This window comes from Melozone crissalis, unplaced genomic scaffold, assembly GCF_028551555.1.
Source record: "Melozone crissalis strain CALT ecotype California unplaced genomic scaffold, PUWL_Pcris_2 ptg000107l_1, whole genome shotgun sequence".
Classification (NCBI taxonomy): domain Eukaryota; kingdom Metazoa; phylum Chordata; class Aves; order Passeriformes; family Passerellidae; genus Melozone; species Melozone crissalis.
In genome coordinates, this window is record NW_026535884.1 from 299,980 (window position 1) to 317,313 (window position 17,334).

The window sequence follows — 17,334 nt, forward strand, 5'->3', positions numbered from 1 at the left end:
TCTGGTTCAGCAGGTGTTTGCCCAACTGTCCAAGTGTCCAACTGGACATAAAGTGTCCAACTGTCCAACTTGGATGTACACTGTCCGTCTGTCCAACTGGTCGTACATTGTCCAACTGGACGTACAATGTCCATCTGTCCAGCTGGACACTCCCCTCTTCTGACAGCTCCACCATCCCCATTCCCAGCAGAGCGTGCTCCTGTTGGTCTGTCCAGCTCCATATCCATCCATCTCCACAGCTATGCATGTGTCCAGCTGTGCATCCATCTGTCCGTCCATCTGGACACTGTACATGCACCCAGACACACAGACACTGTATGTCCAGCAGGACACATGGACACTGTACATCCATTCGGACACACGGACATTGTGTGTCCAGCTGAATGGGTGCACAAATACATGCAGATGGACACTTGGACATTGTCCGTCCAGTTGGACACTTGGACATTGTATGTCCATGTGGACAGATAGACATTGTGTGTCCATCTGGACACTGTACATCCAGTTGGACAGGCACCTTCCCCCCTCCATCCATGAGCATAAATGCCCCAAAAATGCCCTTTTCACCCCAAGGCCCCTCTCCAAAAAGCAGCGATTTCACACCCCCGCCCCGCCCCCCTCACACCCCCGCCCCGCCCCCTCCCCGCCCCCACCCCGCTCCCGTGTCCGTGGGTTTGGGGTCGGGATCGGCCGGAGCCTCCCCCATGCCCGGAGCCTGGGGATGGACACAGGGATGGGCCCGGACAGACGGACACGGGGCTGTGGGGGCGGGGCGGGGGCGTGAGGGGGGTGTGAGGGGGGCGGGGCGGGGGTGTGAAATCGTTGCTTTTTGGAGAGGGGCCTTGGGGTGAAAAGGGCATTTTTGGGCCATTTATGCTCATGGGTGGAGGAGGAATGTGTCTGGCTGGACAGGCGTCTGTCCAACTGTCTAGAAAGAAACACATTTGTCCATTTGGATGTCCGTCCGTCCATCTGTCCGTCGGTCCAAGCCTGTGTGTCCATCTGGATGTCCAATGTCCGTGTGTCCAGCTGGACACTCCCTGTTCTGTCCATCTGACAGATCCATGGGACAGATAGGTGAAGGGGATGGGCCTGGATGGATGAGCAGGTCCCGGCCCAGCTGGGTGGATGGACAGTGCACGGACACCTGGACACGGACAGCTCACACCTGGCTGGACACACAGGCAGTGCCCTCCAGCCCCCCCAGCCCTTGCACAACACCCTAAAAATGCTCCTTTTTACCTCAAAGGCACCACTCTGACACCAGCAGGGTCAAACCCTTTCCCTCTGCCCAGTAATCCTCGTGTCCGTCTGTCCAAGCCCCATCCCTGTCCAGGGTCTGTCCATCAGTCCCACCTCTCTCCTCCCACCCTGACCCTCCCAGTGGGACCTGGGGGTCGCTGTGGGGTGTCCCTGGCCTGGCTCCCCACACCCAGCTCCACCCTGGGGCACCTGCAGCCCTTTTTCCCTTTTTGTCCTGGTTTTACCCCAAAACAGGCTCTGGTCTGCCCCCCACCCTCAGCCTGGGGTGCAGGGGGAGGCTCTCCCCTGGGTTTGGAGGCCACTCCCCACATTCTGCCCTAAACCTCCTTTTTTACCACACCTGCTTGATTTTAACCCATTTACACCAGCCTTGATTAGGCTTCCCACTTGCACCTGGCAGGCATTTGGGTGGAAAAGCAGTGAAAAACATCAAGTCTGGCTCTTACATTTCCAAGTATGATGAATATCAGTAATCCAGAGACAATTTTCAGCGAGGAGCTGGTGTGTGGTGAGATTAAAAGTGGGGGCAAACCCTGAGATTTCAGTTTTCACAAGTATTTATGAGACAGGAGGGAAAATCCAGAGGATTTGGTGTGAAATGATCTTTTTTTCCTGGTTGTTTTTGAGGGAGAGGGGGTGACCCCTCCCTGGCAGCCCCAAACTCCCCTTCCCCGCTCCCCCTCCCCACGCCGAGGGACGAGGTCGGGGCGCCGACGTGTTTTGTATTTTTTAATAAAGTTCGTAATCCAATGGACACACAAAACAAAACTGCGCTGAGAAAAAAAAAATAAACCAAAAATAAACCAAAAAAAAAAAAAACCAAACAAAACCAAGTTCCATAAATTAATTAAGTGTTAGGGGAGGCGAGGGGGGCCGGGGCAGAGTCTTTGTACAAGTGTATAACACTTCCACAGCTGATGAGACGAGGGGATGTTTAAATGAAGCGCACTTACAAATGAGTGACAATACAAAGTCTGAGTATGAAAATAAGATTTTTTTTCTCTGAAAACACATTTTTGGCACAGATTAAAAAAAAATGTATGTTGTGGGGATTTGATTTTTTTTTTTTAAAGTCAGTATTATATATATTTATATATATTATATATATATTTATATATACACACACCCACTGAGTTCTGCATATCCCACCAGGAAGGAAAAAAGCTCTCCCTTTTGTTTTGTTGTTTGTTTTGTATTCTCTTGTTTTTCAGTGTAAACTGTACATCCCAGATGAAGAGAAGACGGCTGCAGCAGGGGCAGGTGGAGGAAGAGGAAGGTTCACATCCGGAAAAAAATAACCCCCCCTCAAAAAAATAAACAAACCCCAAAAGAAGGAAAAAAAAAAAAACAACAAAAAACCCAATGAAACAACCAATAAAATAAAAAATGACTGTGAAATGCTCCTTGACCCACAAATCTCAGCAGAGTCCCTGCGGAACGTCCACGGCGCGGTCAATGTGTGTCAAGACATCCAGAACGTCACAGCGTCTCCAACTGTGCAAAGTCCGAGTCACTAATTTAGTGCAAAGGCAGTTCAGGTTCTTTTTTATTTTTTTCCTTTTTTTTTTGTTAAAAAAAATAAGCCATCCTTTTCTCTTTTTTTTTTTTTTTTTTTCTTTTTTGTGTGTTTTTTTCCCCAAAAAGGAGGCATGGGAACCCAAGCCCAGTCCACCTGCTGAGTGCATCAGTTGTCCATAAGCTAAAGCAACATGTAAACATCCAAGGTTTGATCGAGGCCGGTCGGGCAGGAGGCTGGTTTCTGGCAGCATATTTCTTGTTTCATAACCTTCTCTCCTTCTTTTGAATTAGTTTTATTTTAAAATTAATTTTCTGTGTGGTTTTTTTTGTGGGCTTTTTTTTTTTTTTTGTCGTTGTAGTTGTTTTTGTTTTTTTTTTTTTTGCTGCAGGGCCTTGGAAAAATTAAAAAAAAATTAAAATAAAAAGAATAAAAAGTCAGTAACTGGTAAACAGCTCATACCGACGCGATGACAATCATCAGGTGAGGAGAGATGTTGGAGATGCTGGCGAGGAGGTCGGGGGCCAGGCGGGACAGGTGGCTTTCCGAGAACTCGCAGGGTGGGAATATCTGCAGAACGTAGGCAGGCTGCAGGGAGGGAAAACCACAGATCAAAGACAACCCACGCCCACAGAGGTTTAAAAATGAGACATTTCAGCGAGTTCTGGGTGCTTAAAGGATCCTAAATTGTGTATAAGAGAGCAGCCATGCGTTTTGTTTCCCCGGTGGGGAGTTTTCCACACCACAGGCTGATTTGGTTGGGAAAGGCAGAAAAATTCCCATTAATTATAATTTCAGTGGTTGCTCTGAGTGCTGGGCTCATTCTGGGCTCCTTATACCCAGAATTAAATTACACACAGGTTAAACTGCAATCAGTGCAGCAACACACCTGGAATAAACCCTCCATGGGACCAAATGCATTCTGCAGGAAAACACCAGCTGTCCTGGAAAAATCAGGATATGGGGAATAAACCAGGACTCTACTTCAGAGATAAAAGAGCTGAGAAATGCATTCAGGAAATGCTTTTCAGCCCAAGACAATGAACTGCAAACACACCAAACATGTGGGGGTTTTTTGGCTTTTGGGTTGCTTTCGTTGATTCCATCAATGATTATATATCAAACATTTATGGATCCCATCAATAATTTATAGATCCCATCCATCTCTTTGATGGGTGATGGAAATGTAGGGGTTGTTTGACCAATAACTCCAGGCAGATCCAGCAGAAGCCTGAGCTGCCAGTGCCATTAAGGACTGGTTTGGTGTCCCTGTGGCACTGCAGAGGCTCCATGACTTGCCACTATGGCCCGGTTTGGTGTCCCTGTGGGACTGGTTTGGTGTCTTTGGGACTGGTTTGGTGTCCCTGTGGTGCAACATCAAGGGGGTGTCATGCTCATGCTATTGGGGCCTGGTTTGGTGTCCCTGTGGCACTGCAGGGCTCTGTGCCCGTGCTGTTGGGCTCTGGTTTGGTGTCCCTGTGGCACTGCAGGGTCTGTGCCATGCCCATACCTGGTTGGAGCCGGGGTTGGGGACGTTGATGATGCCTGCAGCCTGCTTGGCCTGCAGGTAGCTGATGAAGGCGGCCTTCAGCGACTCGGTCTGGCTGACCACATCCTCCTGGTCCCGGCCGCAGGGCAGGGCCAGCAGCAGGCAGTAATCGCTCTCCACCTGCAAGGAAGGGCAGGCTCAGGGAAATGCTGCATGAGGGATGTTTTCCAGCCATCCATCCACTATCCATGGGGGAAAAGCCTCACTTTAAACTCCCTGATGTTACAATTTGTACCCCAGAGTAGTGGTGGCTGCCCCAGAAGTGTCCAAAGCCAGGGCCAGGCTGGACAGGGCCTGGAGCAACCTGGGATAGTGGAAGGTGTCCCTGCCCATGGCAGGGCGTGGGATGGGCTTTGAGGCCACTCCAACCCAAATCAGTCTGGGATCCTGTGATTCCAACACTTGCTGGAAGCTCAGCCAAGGTGGAAGAGACTAAAAATGGATTTCATGGGCACCTGAACTCCCCATCCCACCCTACTCAGACACACTAAAGCCAGCAGGAGTTTGTCCCCAGGTTCAGGGTGACTTAAAGGTTTCCCAGCTCTCATTGCCTTTTCCATAAGAGCAATGTAAGAGCTATTACTCATCATCTGAAATCTGTGTTACACTCCCTGGGCTGAATGAACCAGTGTGAACACCAGGATCCCAAAACAGAACCACAGCGATCTCCTGGATTGCAAGGAATCCACAGGGGTCATCAAGTCCAACTCCAGGCCATGCACAGGATCCCCACAGTCCCTCCCTGTGCATCCCTGACAGCAGTGTCCAAACACTCCTTGGGCATCCTTGGGGCCTTGCCCATTCCCTGAGGAGCCCACACGACAGAAGCCCAGGTTTTGGGGAGCCCTGGTGGCTTCCAGCCCTGCAGCTGGTGAGCCCAGCCTGGCTCTGAGCCTCCCAAACTCCCTCCCTGCCCAGGCCGGGCTCTCACCATCATCCTGCGCGCGACGCCCTCGAGCTGGGAGGCCTCGAGGCGCATGCGCTGCGCGATGCGCAGGGGCGGCCCTCCCTCGGGCGCCGGCAGCGAGCGGTGAGCCAGCACGTTGTTCCCCGACACAAAGTGCAGCTGCACGGCCGCCGTGTCGTTCTTGAGAGCCAGCAGACCCTGCCACACGATGGGGTATTTCTGGGAAGAGAGGGAGAGAGTATTACACGCACAGCAAGGAGGTGGGATGTGAAATGCTGAGCTGCTCGGCTACCATCGATGCTTCTATCAGAGGTTTAAAGGCTCAGCAGAGATGGAGCAGCAGATCAACCCTGTCCAGGCCAGGCCTGGGTTACATCCTGCTAAATCAGGAATTCAGTCCTTTTCCTTCCAGCTGGCCAGCCTGCCTGGGTGGATCCCGTCATCCCAATCCCTCTGCCGCCCACCCAGCACAAGGCTGTTCCTGAATGCTGTGTTCCCTTTTACAAATGGACAAACTGAGAAATAACAGAACTGCTCGAGGCTATATGGGAGACATTTGGTGCTGAACACAACTCTCAGCTCCTTGCTGGTACCTGTTCCTCACTGCCTCCCTCCTCTTTCTCATTTTCTACGCTTGAGAGAGTGGTTTTTCCTTTTCATTTAAATGAAATACACCAACTGTCTCCCCTGCCTATGAGGAAACACTTTCCAGGAAAATGCTGACTTGTAAAACTGACTTGGAACAGCAAACATGTCTAAAATCCATCAGGGACAAAACAACCCAAAACCCAAACAATGCCTTTTCTGCATCTGAAGTTTTCGATGCAAGAAAGGTCAGATTTGGTGCTGTGGCTGAGACAGAACCAGGTGATTTCCCCCCAGATCAGGAGCACAACACTCACTGTCAGCAGCTGGACCATGTCCACAGGTCTCTGGGACACAGGGTGAGGGGATGGCTCCTGCTTGAGCGTGGACTGGGGCTCCGGGCGGCTGAGGGGCGGCCCCGAGGTCGTGGGGATAAACATGGATTGCTTGGGCACTGCCTGCGGCTGGTGCGGCGACGGGAGCTCCTGCTTCATGGAGATGGCGACGGGCGAGGGGTACGAGGTCTGGCTCGTGTCCCCCTGTGCCCTCTGCAGGTGGACGTGGGGGTCCATCTGTGCCGTGTGCCTGTTCACAGGGCCGTGGTGACTCTGCTCCGGCCCTGCTGCCGACGGGCCCTTGGGATCCTGCGGGATCTGAGGGGTCTTGCTGCGGACCGGCTGGCTGGGGTGCGAGTGCTCGCCCTCCGGCAGACCCTGGGAAACAGGCAGGGGGAAAAGGAAAGATGTTTAGGCCAAGGGTGTATTTAATCCCATTGTAAGGCTGCCAGAACACCATGAGATTTCTGGTGGACACATCCATGTCACAGCAGCAGCCCAGCTATGGCAGCACCTAGGATAGTCTCCCACTTCTAAGCCCACCTGAGCTGAAATCTCACTCCCTGAATCTTCAAGCCCATCCTTAGTCACACCATCCATCCAAGGATGCCTGACCCACGCACCACCTTGGTACTGACAATTCTCCCCCTGACATCACATCCAGAAACCCGCGGGCACCTCCCCCCTTCCTGGATGGAGCTCCAGAGGGGTTCAGGAAATGGGTTGTTTTGGCTTCCTTTGATGCTAAGCAACATTTGAACCCCATTTCACATAAGGAACAGCTCCAGATTCCAGGGAGACAGGTAAAGGGTTTTTTTTCTCACCTGGGACGGGGTCATGCTCCGGGAGGGCAGCCCGATGGGCGAGGCGCCCGGGAACTGCGGATGCCCGAGCTGTGCCGTGTGGTAATTCCTCATGTCGCCGTACACGGAGCGGTAATCGTGGAAGGAGCTCCCGGCGGGGTGCATGATCTGCACCCCGTGTGGGACCACCACGGGCTGCGTCAGGGGCAGCCCGGGCAGCTGGCTGCCCGAGGGCACGCTGAGCAGCCGCGGCTCGCTGTGGGGAGAGTGGGCCATCTTGCCTTCCGAGGATTTGGGAGTCTCTTTCCCGGGCTGCGGGGTCTTACTGACCGGGGGCGTTTTGACGGCCCCTTCGGGCGTGCGGGATTGTCGCGCCTCCGAGTGGTGCTCGCCCACGGCGGCCATGTGCGGGTGCATGATCATCCTGACGTCCCGCGGGACGTTGTACTGCTCCAGCCGCAGGCCGCCGGGGTGCATGCGGTAGTCGGGCTGCATCACCAGCACGTCGGACTGCACCGGGGCTGGCCCGCGGCACACCGCCGTGTGGTGGAAGTGCAGCTCCTCCTCGGGGGGATGCTGGGAGGACAGCGGGGGCATGACGATGTCTCGGATGGGTGCTGGCTGGGGCGTGCTGGATCGCTGGGGTTTCATCTCCATCTGGGGTTGCAGAGCAGCTCGGGGGGAGTGCAGCGCTTCCGGGCGGATGCCGTAGGGAATGCCGGAGAGAGGAGGGGTGTTCATCCTCACCTCACCTTGGGATAGGTGGCCCAGGGACACAGTCTGTGTTACGCTGTGGGGGGGCATGATAACAGATTGCTCGGGATGCATGCTGGATATGTACTGAGGAACGGGAATTCCCGGCGCCAGCATGACCGGGGTGCTGCTGGACAAAGCCGGAGACGAGGTACTGCCGGGGTGACAGGCGCGGGGGAACGGCGACGGCGAGTGCCCGCTGGTGCGCGGCGAGTGCGGCTCCTGCTTGGTGACCCCCAGGTGGGAGATGGCCCGGTCGGTCGGGGTGCTGGGGCCCGAGCTGACGTGGTTTGCTTCCGAGTGCATTTTCCCAGAGAGGGAAGGGTGGTGAGGACTAACCCCAGGACTCAGGTTGGAGGGCTGCAGAGTCTTTGTCTCCACTTTCAGAGCAGCTGGGTCAGAGAGTTTTTTGTTCACGACCATCTGGTTATGGACCAGCACGGGTGGAGTGTTTACGGTCTGCGTCAGGACCTTGCCAGGCTGCGACGCCGGGGTCTGGACAGCGAGGTGGGACGAGTCGGGTTTGTCCAGCGCGGCGCGCTCCTGTTTGACAGAGGAGATGACGGGCGAGGTGTTGTAGGGCTGTGCTCCAAGTACCAACGAAGAATGGGTGGAAACAGTCCCATAGCCCGCCGAGGTCTGGGAGCCTTTGGGTGCTGGCTGGGATGGTGTGATAGGCTCCTGTTTAATCTGAGACTTGGATACAGACTGCTGGAACTCGATGTCCACAGCACTGGCTGGGGGAATCTGGCTGATCTTGGCACTGATTCGCTGAGGACCTTCTGTCTTCTGCCCTGAGTAACTCAGGAGCACCACACCTTCCGAGGTGTTCACCCGCAGCCCTGGGCTGGACCCAGTCTCCACAGGCCTCTCCTCGATAATAGACATCGATCCTGGATGAAACCTGCTGTTATCATTTGCACTTGACCTCTGCTTAAATTTCGGCGAGGGAGCATTGACGAGACAGGTCTGAGTTTGGGGAGCTTGTTTCACCAAGGTGATCCTCGGGGCCTCCTCCAGATCCACGCTGTGGGGCATCCTGCTGATGACAGAAGTAGCTTTGGGAGCAATCACGGTGTTGACCTTTTCCTTCTCGCTGAACACTGGCGCTTCGGCCACCGGTGGGTCCAGAGCGTTGGTGACAGGAACAGCCGGCTTCTCCTCGGAAACCGGCTTGATGGCCTCCACGACAGGGTGGAGAGGTGCCTCCTCCAGGCACGGTGCGCTCACCGGCTCCGTGTGCGTTGTTGTCACGTGTGTGGAGGTTATGCTTGTTGCTGAGACGTATTTGGGCTCCATGAGTATCTTCCTCAAAGTGCTGGAGTTTGTGTCGATATCCGACGCCTTTGTGTCTGGTGGGAGAGCAGGCGGGGGTGTGGAACGGGCACGGGGCTCCTCATGCCTGACCATCCACTCTGGCACCTTGGCAGCACCCGAGTGAAGGGGGACAATGGTGGTGGGCACTGGGGTGGGCAGCTTGGCCGCTGCTGCCGTGGGGACAGCAGGAAGGGCTGCGCTCGGGGCACTCGGCGGTGTCATGGCAGCGTTCTCCAGTGGCGACCGGATCTTGAATCCGCTCTGACTCCCCTCATCAAGGGGGACCGGTGGGGGACCCAGGTCCAAAGGAGCTGGAGCAGGCACCTTTGGAGAGGTGCTGCTCTCAGGGACAGCCTCATGTGCAGCTACAACATCAGCAGCCACAGCCTTGGTGACATCAGAAGCACTTGGCTCCATGGATGCTGTGGGTTTGATTTGCTTCTCCTCCTTTGAGGCTTCTTCAGGTTTTGTCTTTACTTCGTTGGCAGGGGGTGATTTGCTCTGCACCCTCTCTGGCTCAAAGGTGTTGACTTCAGCAGCGTCACCCTTCCTGCTTGTGCTCTTCTTGCGTCTCTGCCGCGTGGTTTTCTGACGGCCCTTTTCCTTCCGAGCAACTTCAGCCTCCTGCGGGGTCTCAGCCTCCTGTGCAGAGTTGGAAGATTCACTGAAGCTGACCTCGGACTCCTTGCTCTCAGTGTCCAACGCTGTCGGGACAGAACCAGGCACTGGCTGCACCACAGGCTCGACGGCAGCCTCGGTTTCTAGGATATTGTTCACTGCCTGATCAGTCTCAGGCTCCATCTCCTCCCGAGGGGACTGCAACACCAGGGGCTCTGTGGGGATCTCAGTCTCAGATTCAGCAGGATATGTTGGCGGTGCAGGGAAGCTCTCTGTCTCCCCAGAAATATCATTGATGATGGAGCCAATGGCTGCTGCCAGCTCCGTTTCACTGGCCTGGTGTGCAGGTTTATCTGCCTCCTCCTCCTGACGGACTTCAGCCACATCTGTCGTCGGCTCTTTGTAGGCAGCAATCGTTGGAGGAGTTTCAGTGAGTTTTGCAATGTTCTCCACCGCCTGCTCGAGCTCAATCTGCTTGGCTAACTGGGCAGCCTCAGGCGACTGCTTGGGCTCCCGTGTCACCTCCTTTTCCATTTCTGGGAATGAATCTTCTACCTCATTCTTAGAGAAGTGGGGTGGCAGGATGTCCTCTTTTGGAGGGCTCTTCATCTTGGGCGGTGACACTGCCACCGGCTCTGCCTCCTCTTCGGTGGGCCTCAAGGCACCCTTGACTTCATCGACGTTGAGGCGTATTTCTACATTTTTGAGACATACAGATGCCTTATCAACGACGGTTTTGGTATTTTTGTACCTTCCCCTTTTGGATTTCGTAACCTTTTCTGGCACTGGCTTCTTCTCAGTGATCTCAACTGTGGGGATTTCTAGCTGATTTTTCTCCACATCCAGTTCCTTCCGATCACGTTTCTGCTCACTTGCTGCTGGCTCTTTCTCAGCGGCTTTTGCTTTATTGCTGTTGTCACTGATGCTCGATTCCTGACCACTTCTTTCAGCAGCATCTTCAGATTCAGCCATGGTATCGGCTTTCGGTTCATTCTTCCCTTTCTTCCCCTGTTGGCTGGCAGCAGCTGATGAGTGAGTGTGTGTGAGCTTCTGGGACCTAGGAGACCTCCAACCCTCTGCAGGTTTAGGAGCTTCCACAATATCTTTAGTTTCAGCTTCCTCCACCTCTTGTTGTACTGGTTCGGTCTTTATTGGAGAGATCTCCTCCTCTGGCTTACGGCGGGATTTGGGAGGTCTTCCCCTCCTTGGGGTTGTGGGAACAGTAGTCACTGTTTCCTGTGGTTCCTTTTCCACTCTCTTCCTGGTGGATCTAGTGACCTCCATGGAGTCCTTCACTGGAGATGGGCCTTCGTTGTCCCCTGTGGTAGCATAGACTGACCTCACGTTTCTGCGCCTGGTCCGGCCTATCGGCAAGCTCAGCTCCACGTTTTCTGGCTCTGCAGCAGAACTTGGGGATTTAGCAGCATTCCTTGAAACCTTTTCTGCCTCCACTTTCAATTCAGAAAGCTTCTGGGTCTCCCCGCGAGGAGAGCTCGACCTTTTCAGTTTCTCACGGTCAATTCTTTCGCTCTTCCTCGTGACGGGCTTTTCTGTGACATTAGCTGCAGCTGACTGCACGGGAGTCTTGGACCGTTTACTTTTGTAGGACTTTTTATCTTTTACAACAGCCGGAGGTTCCACTTCCATATCATTGTCGGAAACAGGCGGCAGGACCTCAGCAGCCGCCTCCACCTTTTGACTCACACCAGCATCGGTGTTGGCAGAGGGTAGAGGATTTTCCTCTTTAGGTTCTGCAGCCTCATCTGACTTCTGAACTAGCTTGGGCGGAGGTGGAAGCAGCTGGGCAGCCTCAGGTTCTGGATCTACGCTGATATCTGCATCAGAAAACGAGGCCCCAGGAGTGGGAGGTTTGGTATCCAAGTACGAAGGATGCTCTGTTGCCACAGCATCCTCCTCTGGCGCCAGGGTTGTAGTAATAATTTCTTTACTCGTTTCTACAACGGGTGGAGGTTCTGTTTGCTCAGGAGGTTCCATTTTGACAGGAGCAGCAAGTTCAGGAAAAGGTTTTTGTTCCTCTGCTGCAGCAGCAGGTTCAGAAGGTTTCTCTTCTTTGACAGAAGCTGGTTCCACCAGGACCTTTTCGCTCACTATTTTCTCGGGAGCGATGGGAGCTGGTTCCTGTGGGAGGACAGTGACTGAAGAAGGACCAACAGCTGAAGAAGGTTTATGTTCTGTTTCTTTACTATCAGGAACTATTTCTGGGGTTTTTGGCCGATTTTCTTTATCTTCCTGTTTCTCGACTTCTTTTGGTTTCTGATCTTTCTCCTTTTCTTTCTGCTGCATTCGCGTCAGCTCAACAAACCTACTGTGGAAGAGAACCACCGGCTCTTGCACCAAATCAGCCGTGCTGTTCGTCCCATCGGAGGAGGACTGTCTCCCATACAGCCTTCCAGAGATGAAGTCCAGATCATCATCCTTCCTCTCTAAATGCTGCAGACGTTTGGAGTCCTGTTCAAAGATTGAGCTGTGCAAAAACCGAGAAGCAAACAGTTCCTGCCGCTCTTGTTCCTCCTCTTTATGATCCTCTTTTTTATCATCCAGTTTTCCACCTTCGGAATCAGTTCTGATTTTTTTCTTTTTCATATACCAGGATGGAATAGGTCTTGGAGCCGAGTCAACCTTCTCTTTGTCTTTATTGTTTCTGAAACTAGCAAATCTTGAATCCCAGTCTAGAAAGGACCAGTTTTCCTCTCTGGAGGAAGAGAGGGATTTAGCCCTTTCAAGCAAGGCCTTTGTGTCAGGTGTGATTGTCTTGTCCAACGCAAAAGAGTAGAATTTGTTTCTTTCTAAGGAACCGGACTGGAGTCTTTCCTCTCTTTCACGGAACTTCTCTTCTCTGTCCCTTAATAAAAAAGACAACCTGGAACTCTCTAACAAGGACGAGGCTTTTGGGGAATGGGGCTTGTTTTCGCCATCGTCATCCGAATCTGAAGGCACCTCCCCGGGTTCCAGGTCTCGGACAGACCGTTTCCGTATACTGTCTCTTTTCACAATGCTGCTTGGAAAGCTGATATCGACTCTCCCAGGCTCTTGTTTCACTTGGGTTTCCCACCTACTTGAGTCTTCCTCAGAACTCAGCACAGAGAGTTTTATTTTAGCCATTTCTGCCATCTGCTCCCTTCTGCTGGAATCATAAGGATTGAATTTCAGCGAGTCCTCCCTCACAGTCATGTTGGAGTATGAAAGACCCTTTTCTTCTATTTTAGGCGACTCTTTGGTTTCCTTCAATGGCATTAACCTTGGCGAATCAAGCATGTCATCATCCTCATGGAATGGGAAGTGCCTGATGCTTGGAGAACATGACATCCTTTCGGAGTCCTCACTCACCTGACGAGAACTTCTGTAGTTCCTTTCTCTCTTAGTGCTGATTTCAAAGTCAAACTGGTCGGTCTTTTTCCTTTTACTTGGTGGAGAGTCATCAGTGACATCTTGTGGAGGCTTTCCCACCTCATGAACCAGACTCCGCTTTTCATATTCATCCACCTCTTTCTTTGGACTGCCAAACTTCTCCGACTTTGCTATCTCCATTTCCAGCTGCTGTTTCAACCTGCGACTTTGCTCCATCTGTTTCCGGTAGCTCTGTGTGTGGTCAATGTCGATGCTGATTTTCTCCTCCGTGTCAGCCGACTGAGGTTTCTCTTGGCCGAGTTTATGGTCTGGTGTTTCTTCAGGAAGGCTGGAGTAGTTCTTCCTTGTGTCCTCTCTCTCTGTTCCCTGCTCATCCAGCAGCTGTACCTGTTTATGCTGGGGTTTTACCGGGTTCAGTTTTTTAGGAGGGAGCTCCTGAACTTCCACAGGTTCCTCGGGTGCCTCCATGAGCCTCGCCTGCAGATCCAGGGTGGGACGCATGCCAATCCCACCAACATTAAGAGTGTCTTGAATTTCTTTGGGACTAGTAACAGGAATAAGTCTTTCCAGTTTGAGTTTTTTAGATTCCCTTTTAAGCATCTCCTTCCTCAGGGGTTTTCTCTCCAATTCTCCTTCCCTTAACACTGGTGCTTCTCTAGATGATGCTGTTGCATCAAGCTGCTTTTTCAAAACCATGCGTGCATCCTCTTCATCTTGGCTGCTCCGTTTTACATCCAGTTTTTGCCTGTCAGGTTTTGGATTCGCATCGGCAAAACGCCTTTTACGAGCCTCCAACTTGTCTAAATCCACTGCGTTGGCCCCCTCAGAAGTTTGCTCTGTCTTCAAGTGCTTTTTGGGTTTCATTTTTCCCTCCTTGTCCACCACTTCGATGTGACTGGCAAGGGCTTTCTCCTTCTGTACCTTGGTTCTGACAGGGTCTAGTTTGGACTGCTCTGACTTGGCTTGCTCAGCCTGGGACGTCTGGGTTTTCTGTTCGAGCAGTGGGGATTTCAGAGTGTCATTATCCAGCTTTGCCCTCAGTTTCTCCAGCGCAGGCTGATCGATCACCTTCCCCTCCTTTTCCTTCACACGGGTCAGCACAACACAGGGCATCAGTTCCAGGCGGTTCTTCGCTGTCCCCTCTTTGTCACCCCTCTCTTTGCTCTGTTTACTGTTGCCCTTCAGTTTTTCTGGGCTGGGCTCTCTCTCATTCTCCTGATCTGTTTCCGAGGACTGAGAGCTGGGCGAATGGATTTTCGCTTTTCGTTTCTGCTTATCTGTTTTCTCCTTTTCTATTTTTTCCAGCTTCTCCTTCCTCACCAAGCGCTTCTCCTTGTCCACCCTCTCCTGCTCGAAAACGCGCTCTTTCTCCACCTTCTCGTTTTTTGCGTATCGCTCCACGCGGGCTTTGTCCAGCTTGTCGTATCGCGGAGGGGACAGTGAGCTGCAGCTGCCACTGCGATCTGAGGACCTGCTGTAAATCCTCCTCTCCGAGTCGCTCTGCAGCCGCTCCGACTGCGAGGGGGACGCTCCGGGGCTCTGCGGGCGCCGCGAGTGCGTCGGGCTCTGGCTCCGCTCGATCGGCCTCCGCTCGTGGTCTCTGTCCCGATCGGATTCGAACCGTTCCCGCTCCCTCTCCCTCTCCCGTTGCCTGTAGCTGTACTCCCTGATGTCCTGCTCGTACGGATCTCCCCGGTAATCCCGGTACTCGCGAGGGTCGTCGTAGTATCGTGGGTCGTAGTAGTCCCCTTGGTAGGGATCCCACTCGGCGTAGAATTCTCTGCCCCGAGCTGGGTACTCCCGCCGAGGATCCTCGGGATACGTCCCCGGGGTCCGAACGGTCTCGTAGTAAGTACGGTCAGGGGCGTATTCGTAGGATCCTCTTCGCTCGTCTCTGCTAAACATAAGAATAAACAGATTCTAGTTCTCCTTCTCAACCAGTGTACTCTGTTACCATAGTTTTTTTGCTACGTAAAGAAACCGTTTTCTGATCTTTTTTCCTACGTGCATCAAGGCAGCTGCACACAGAGGTTTGGCAATGCATCTGTGTGCACTGGACTAAATACTTTTGTTAACTTATCAAATACCAAATGTATTTCATGGGTAATGTCACAACAGCTCTTCCAAGTATTGTTTCGCCACCCTCACTCCTTTGTTTTTGTCAAATTCAAATCTTGCATGAAATGAAGGAAAAACCAACACAGCACCTGTGCACTCACACACGGCTGGCAGGGTGAAGACACCCCCTTATGCAGAACCCAAGACCTTCACTTGACTCTGAAAACATGAGTCAAATCAAAGTTCAGGCATGGAACCTCTCCATTACTAAGCAGCAAAGTGATGGTAAGATTTCTTTAAAAATCCTAAGCCCTGCAAGTGATCTTTTAATTCTCAAATTAGCTCTTTCACTGCATGTGACTTGCTGGCGTTGCCTGTTTACAGTAAAACCAAGTCAACAAATACCAGGCTGTTTATAAGATCAGGTGAATTCATTCAGCAAAGCAAGTCAAGCAATTAATGTTGTTATTTCAGTACCTCCAAGCAGCAAAAATAAGTCATTTGTAAGACTGAACATGGCAGGGAGGTGGAATAAAGCTGAAGTTCCGATTCCTCACCATTACAGAGTGTTTTTCACACTCTGCACTAAGGTGGGGTTGGGCTGTGCTCCCAGGGAAGAGTGACAACAGGAGAGGGAACAGCCTCAGGCTGGGCCAGGGGAGGCTCAGCTTGGACACCAGGAGGAATTTCCCCATGGAGAGGGTGGTCAGGAAATGGAAGGGGTGTCCAGGGAGGTTTGGAGTCCCCATCCCTGGAAGTGTCCAAGGAAGGCCTGGATGGGACACTCAGTGCTCTGGACTCAGGACAAGGAGGGGAGGGGATCGAGGTTGGACTCAATGACCTTGGAAGCCCTCCCCAACCTAAATGATTCTGGGATTCCTCATAGATTTATTTGGCTTCAGAGTTTATGTTTTATGTTAAAAGGTGGCAACTTCTACCTTTTAAGAAAAGTAAAAATTGAAAAAGAGACAAAACACAGAAGACTAAAACCTCATCCTGCAAATGAAGTGGGATGTTGTCAAAAGCAGCTGTGAAGTTAAAAATATTGATCAGGGATTTTGTTTGGTTTTTCACGGGTTTTTTTTTCCCTTGGGTCCTATTTAGACTGGCTCCAACTACAATCTCAAGAGAAGGTGGTTTGTGCAGATCTCAGCACCTCTGCAAGGAGGAGCCTGGAGGGGCACCTGAAGCTGCAGAATTACAGGAATCACTGCAGAGCTCGCTCTACCACTCCATGATCCATTATCCTTATGGATCTCCTACTGACTGTGTGAGCAGAGTGACAGAGAAGAAAAAACCAGACTAACGTGTGCCCAAACACCAGAAATCAGGATCCTGCTCAGGATTATTCCATGACAAAGACAAGCCCACCTCAGTCCCGTGTGCTAAAAAACACCCAAAAATGCACTTCTCTTGCCTGAATCCAGTGCAGTTCTGAGGAAATGCTTATTGCTGGCACATCACAACATCTGGCAAGGCCTGGGGAAGGCACACTTGTATTTCCATTATGCAAATTCTGATCACCAATTTCCAAACTCTGCTCGCTTTTAAATCTGCTCATTTTGCATTGTCAGACCAATCTATTTTGATGCAAGAAAACGTTGGGTTTATTCATCTTCCAGGTACACCCAGCATCATGCTGTGCTGACTCCTGGGCAGGCAGAGCCCTAACTATGAGCCAGGCTCTGGAGGGAATAAAACACAGGTGTTTTTTCAGTCAGTGAAGGTAAAAAAGCCCAAAATGTGGAGTGTTTCTGTGCCAGGTGTTCAGGGACAAATAAATGGCTATGCAGCATGTGGTGCCAGCTGCTGCCAAGGGGCAGCCACACAGGACACAGCTTTATTCAAAATAAAAATGCATTCTTACTCAAAATGTATTATTTTATCAAGTTAAAAAAAAAAAAACTGTTGGAAAGAGGGAGGTGGAAGATCAGATTTTACTCTCTGCTCAAGGGCTGAGCAGCAGTTTATCAGACTTTATGTACACCCACCAACACACACATTTCTCTGTTACAGATAAGCTGCTCTTTGCATTCCTAAGCCGTGATGAATGACTCCCAGCTGCGTCCTGGTGACCCACCAGAGAAACAGGATACTTAAATATGGATCATGCAGACAACTGAAACCTCCACCTCAGCAGGAATTCCACTAACTGGCTACGCCTCGGATGTGTGAGAGCCTGCCTGCTCTCATCTGCACAGCTTTAGTTTGATCACCTAAATTTAATTTTAAAAATGGTGAAGAGGTAAAAAGAAAAAACT

At 51.9% G+C, this 17,334-nt stretch overlaps 1 protein-coding gene across 1 annotated transcript in view; it reads right to left on the reverse strand.

Moving 5' to 3' along the window:
* Positions 1-1,979: 1,979 nt before the first annotated feature.
* The window catches only part of SPEN (spen family transcriptional repressor), a 66,611-nt gene continuing 51,256 nt past the window's right edge, over positions 1,980-17,334 (reverse strand). The window contains exons 11-15 of the mRNA XM_054291840.1: positions 6,980-14,912; positions 6,138-6,533; positions 5,260-5,454; positions 4,290-4,448; positions 1,980-3,367 (exon numbers count right to left, since the gene is read on the reverse strand). Coding sequence (XP_054147815.1) covers positions 3,236-3,367; positions 4,290-4,448; positions 5,260-5,454; positions 6,138-6,533; positions 6,980-14,912 — 8,815 coding nt within the window. The 3' untranslated portion in view covers positions 1,980-3,235. The remainder of the gene's footprint in view (positions 3,368-4,289; positions 4,449-5,259; positions 5,455-6,137; positions 6,534-6,979; positions 14,913-17,334) is intronic.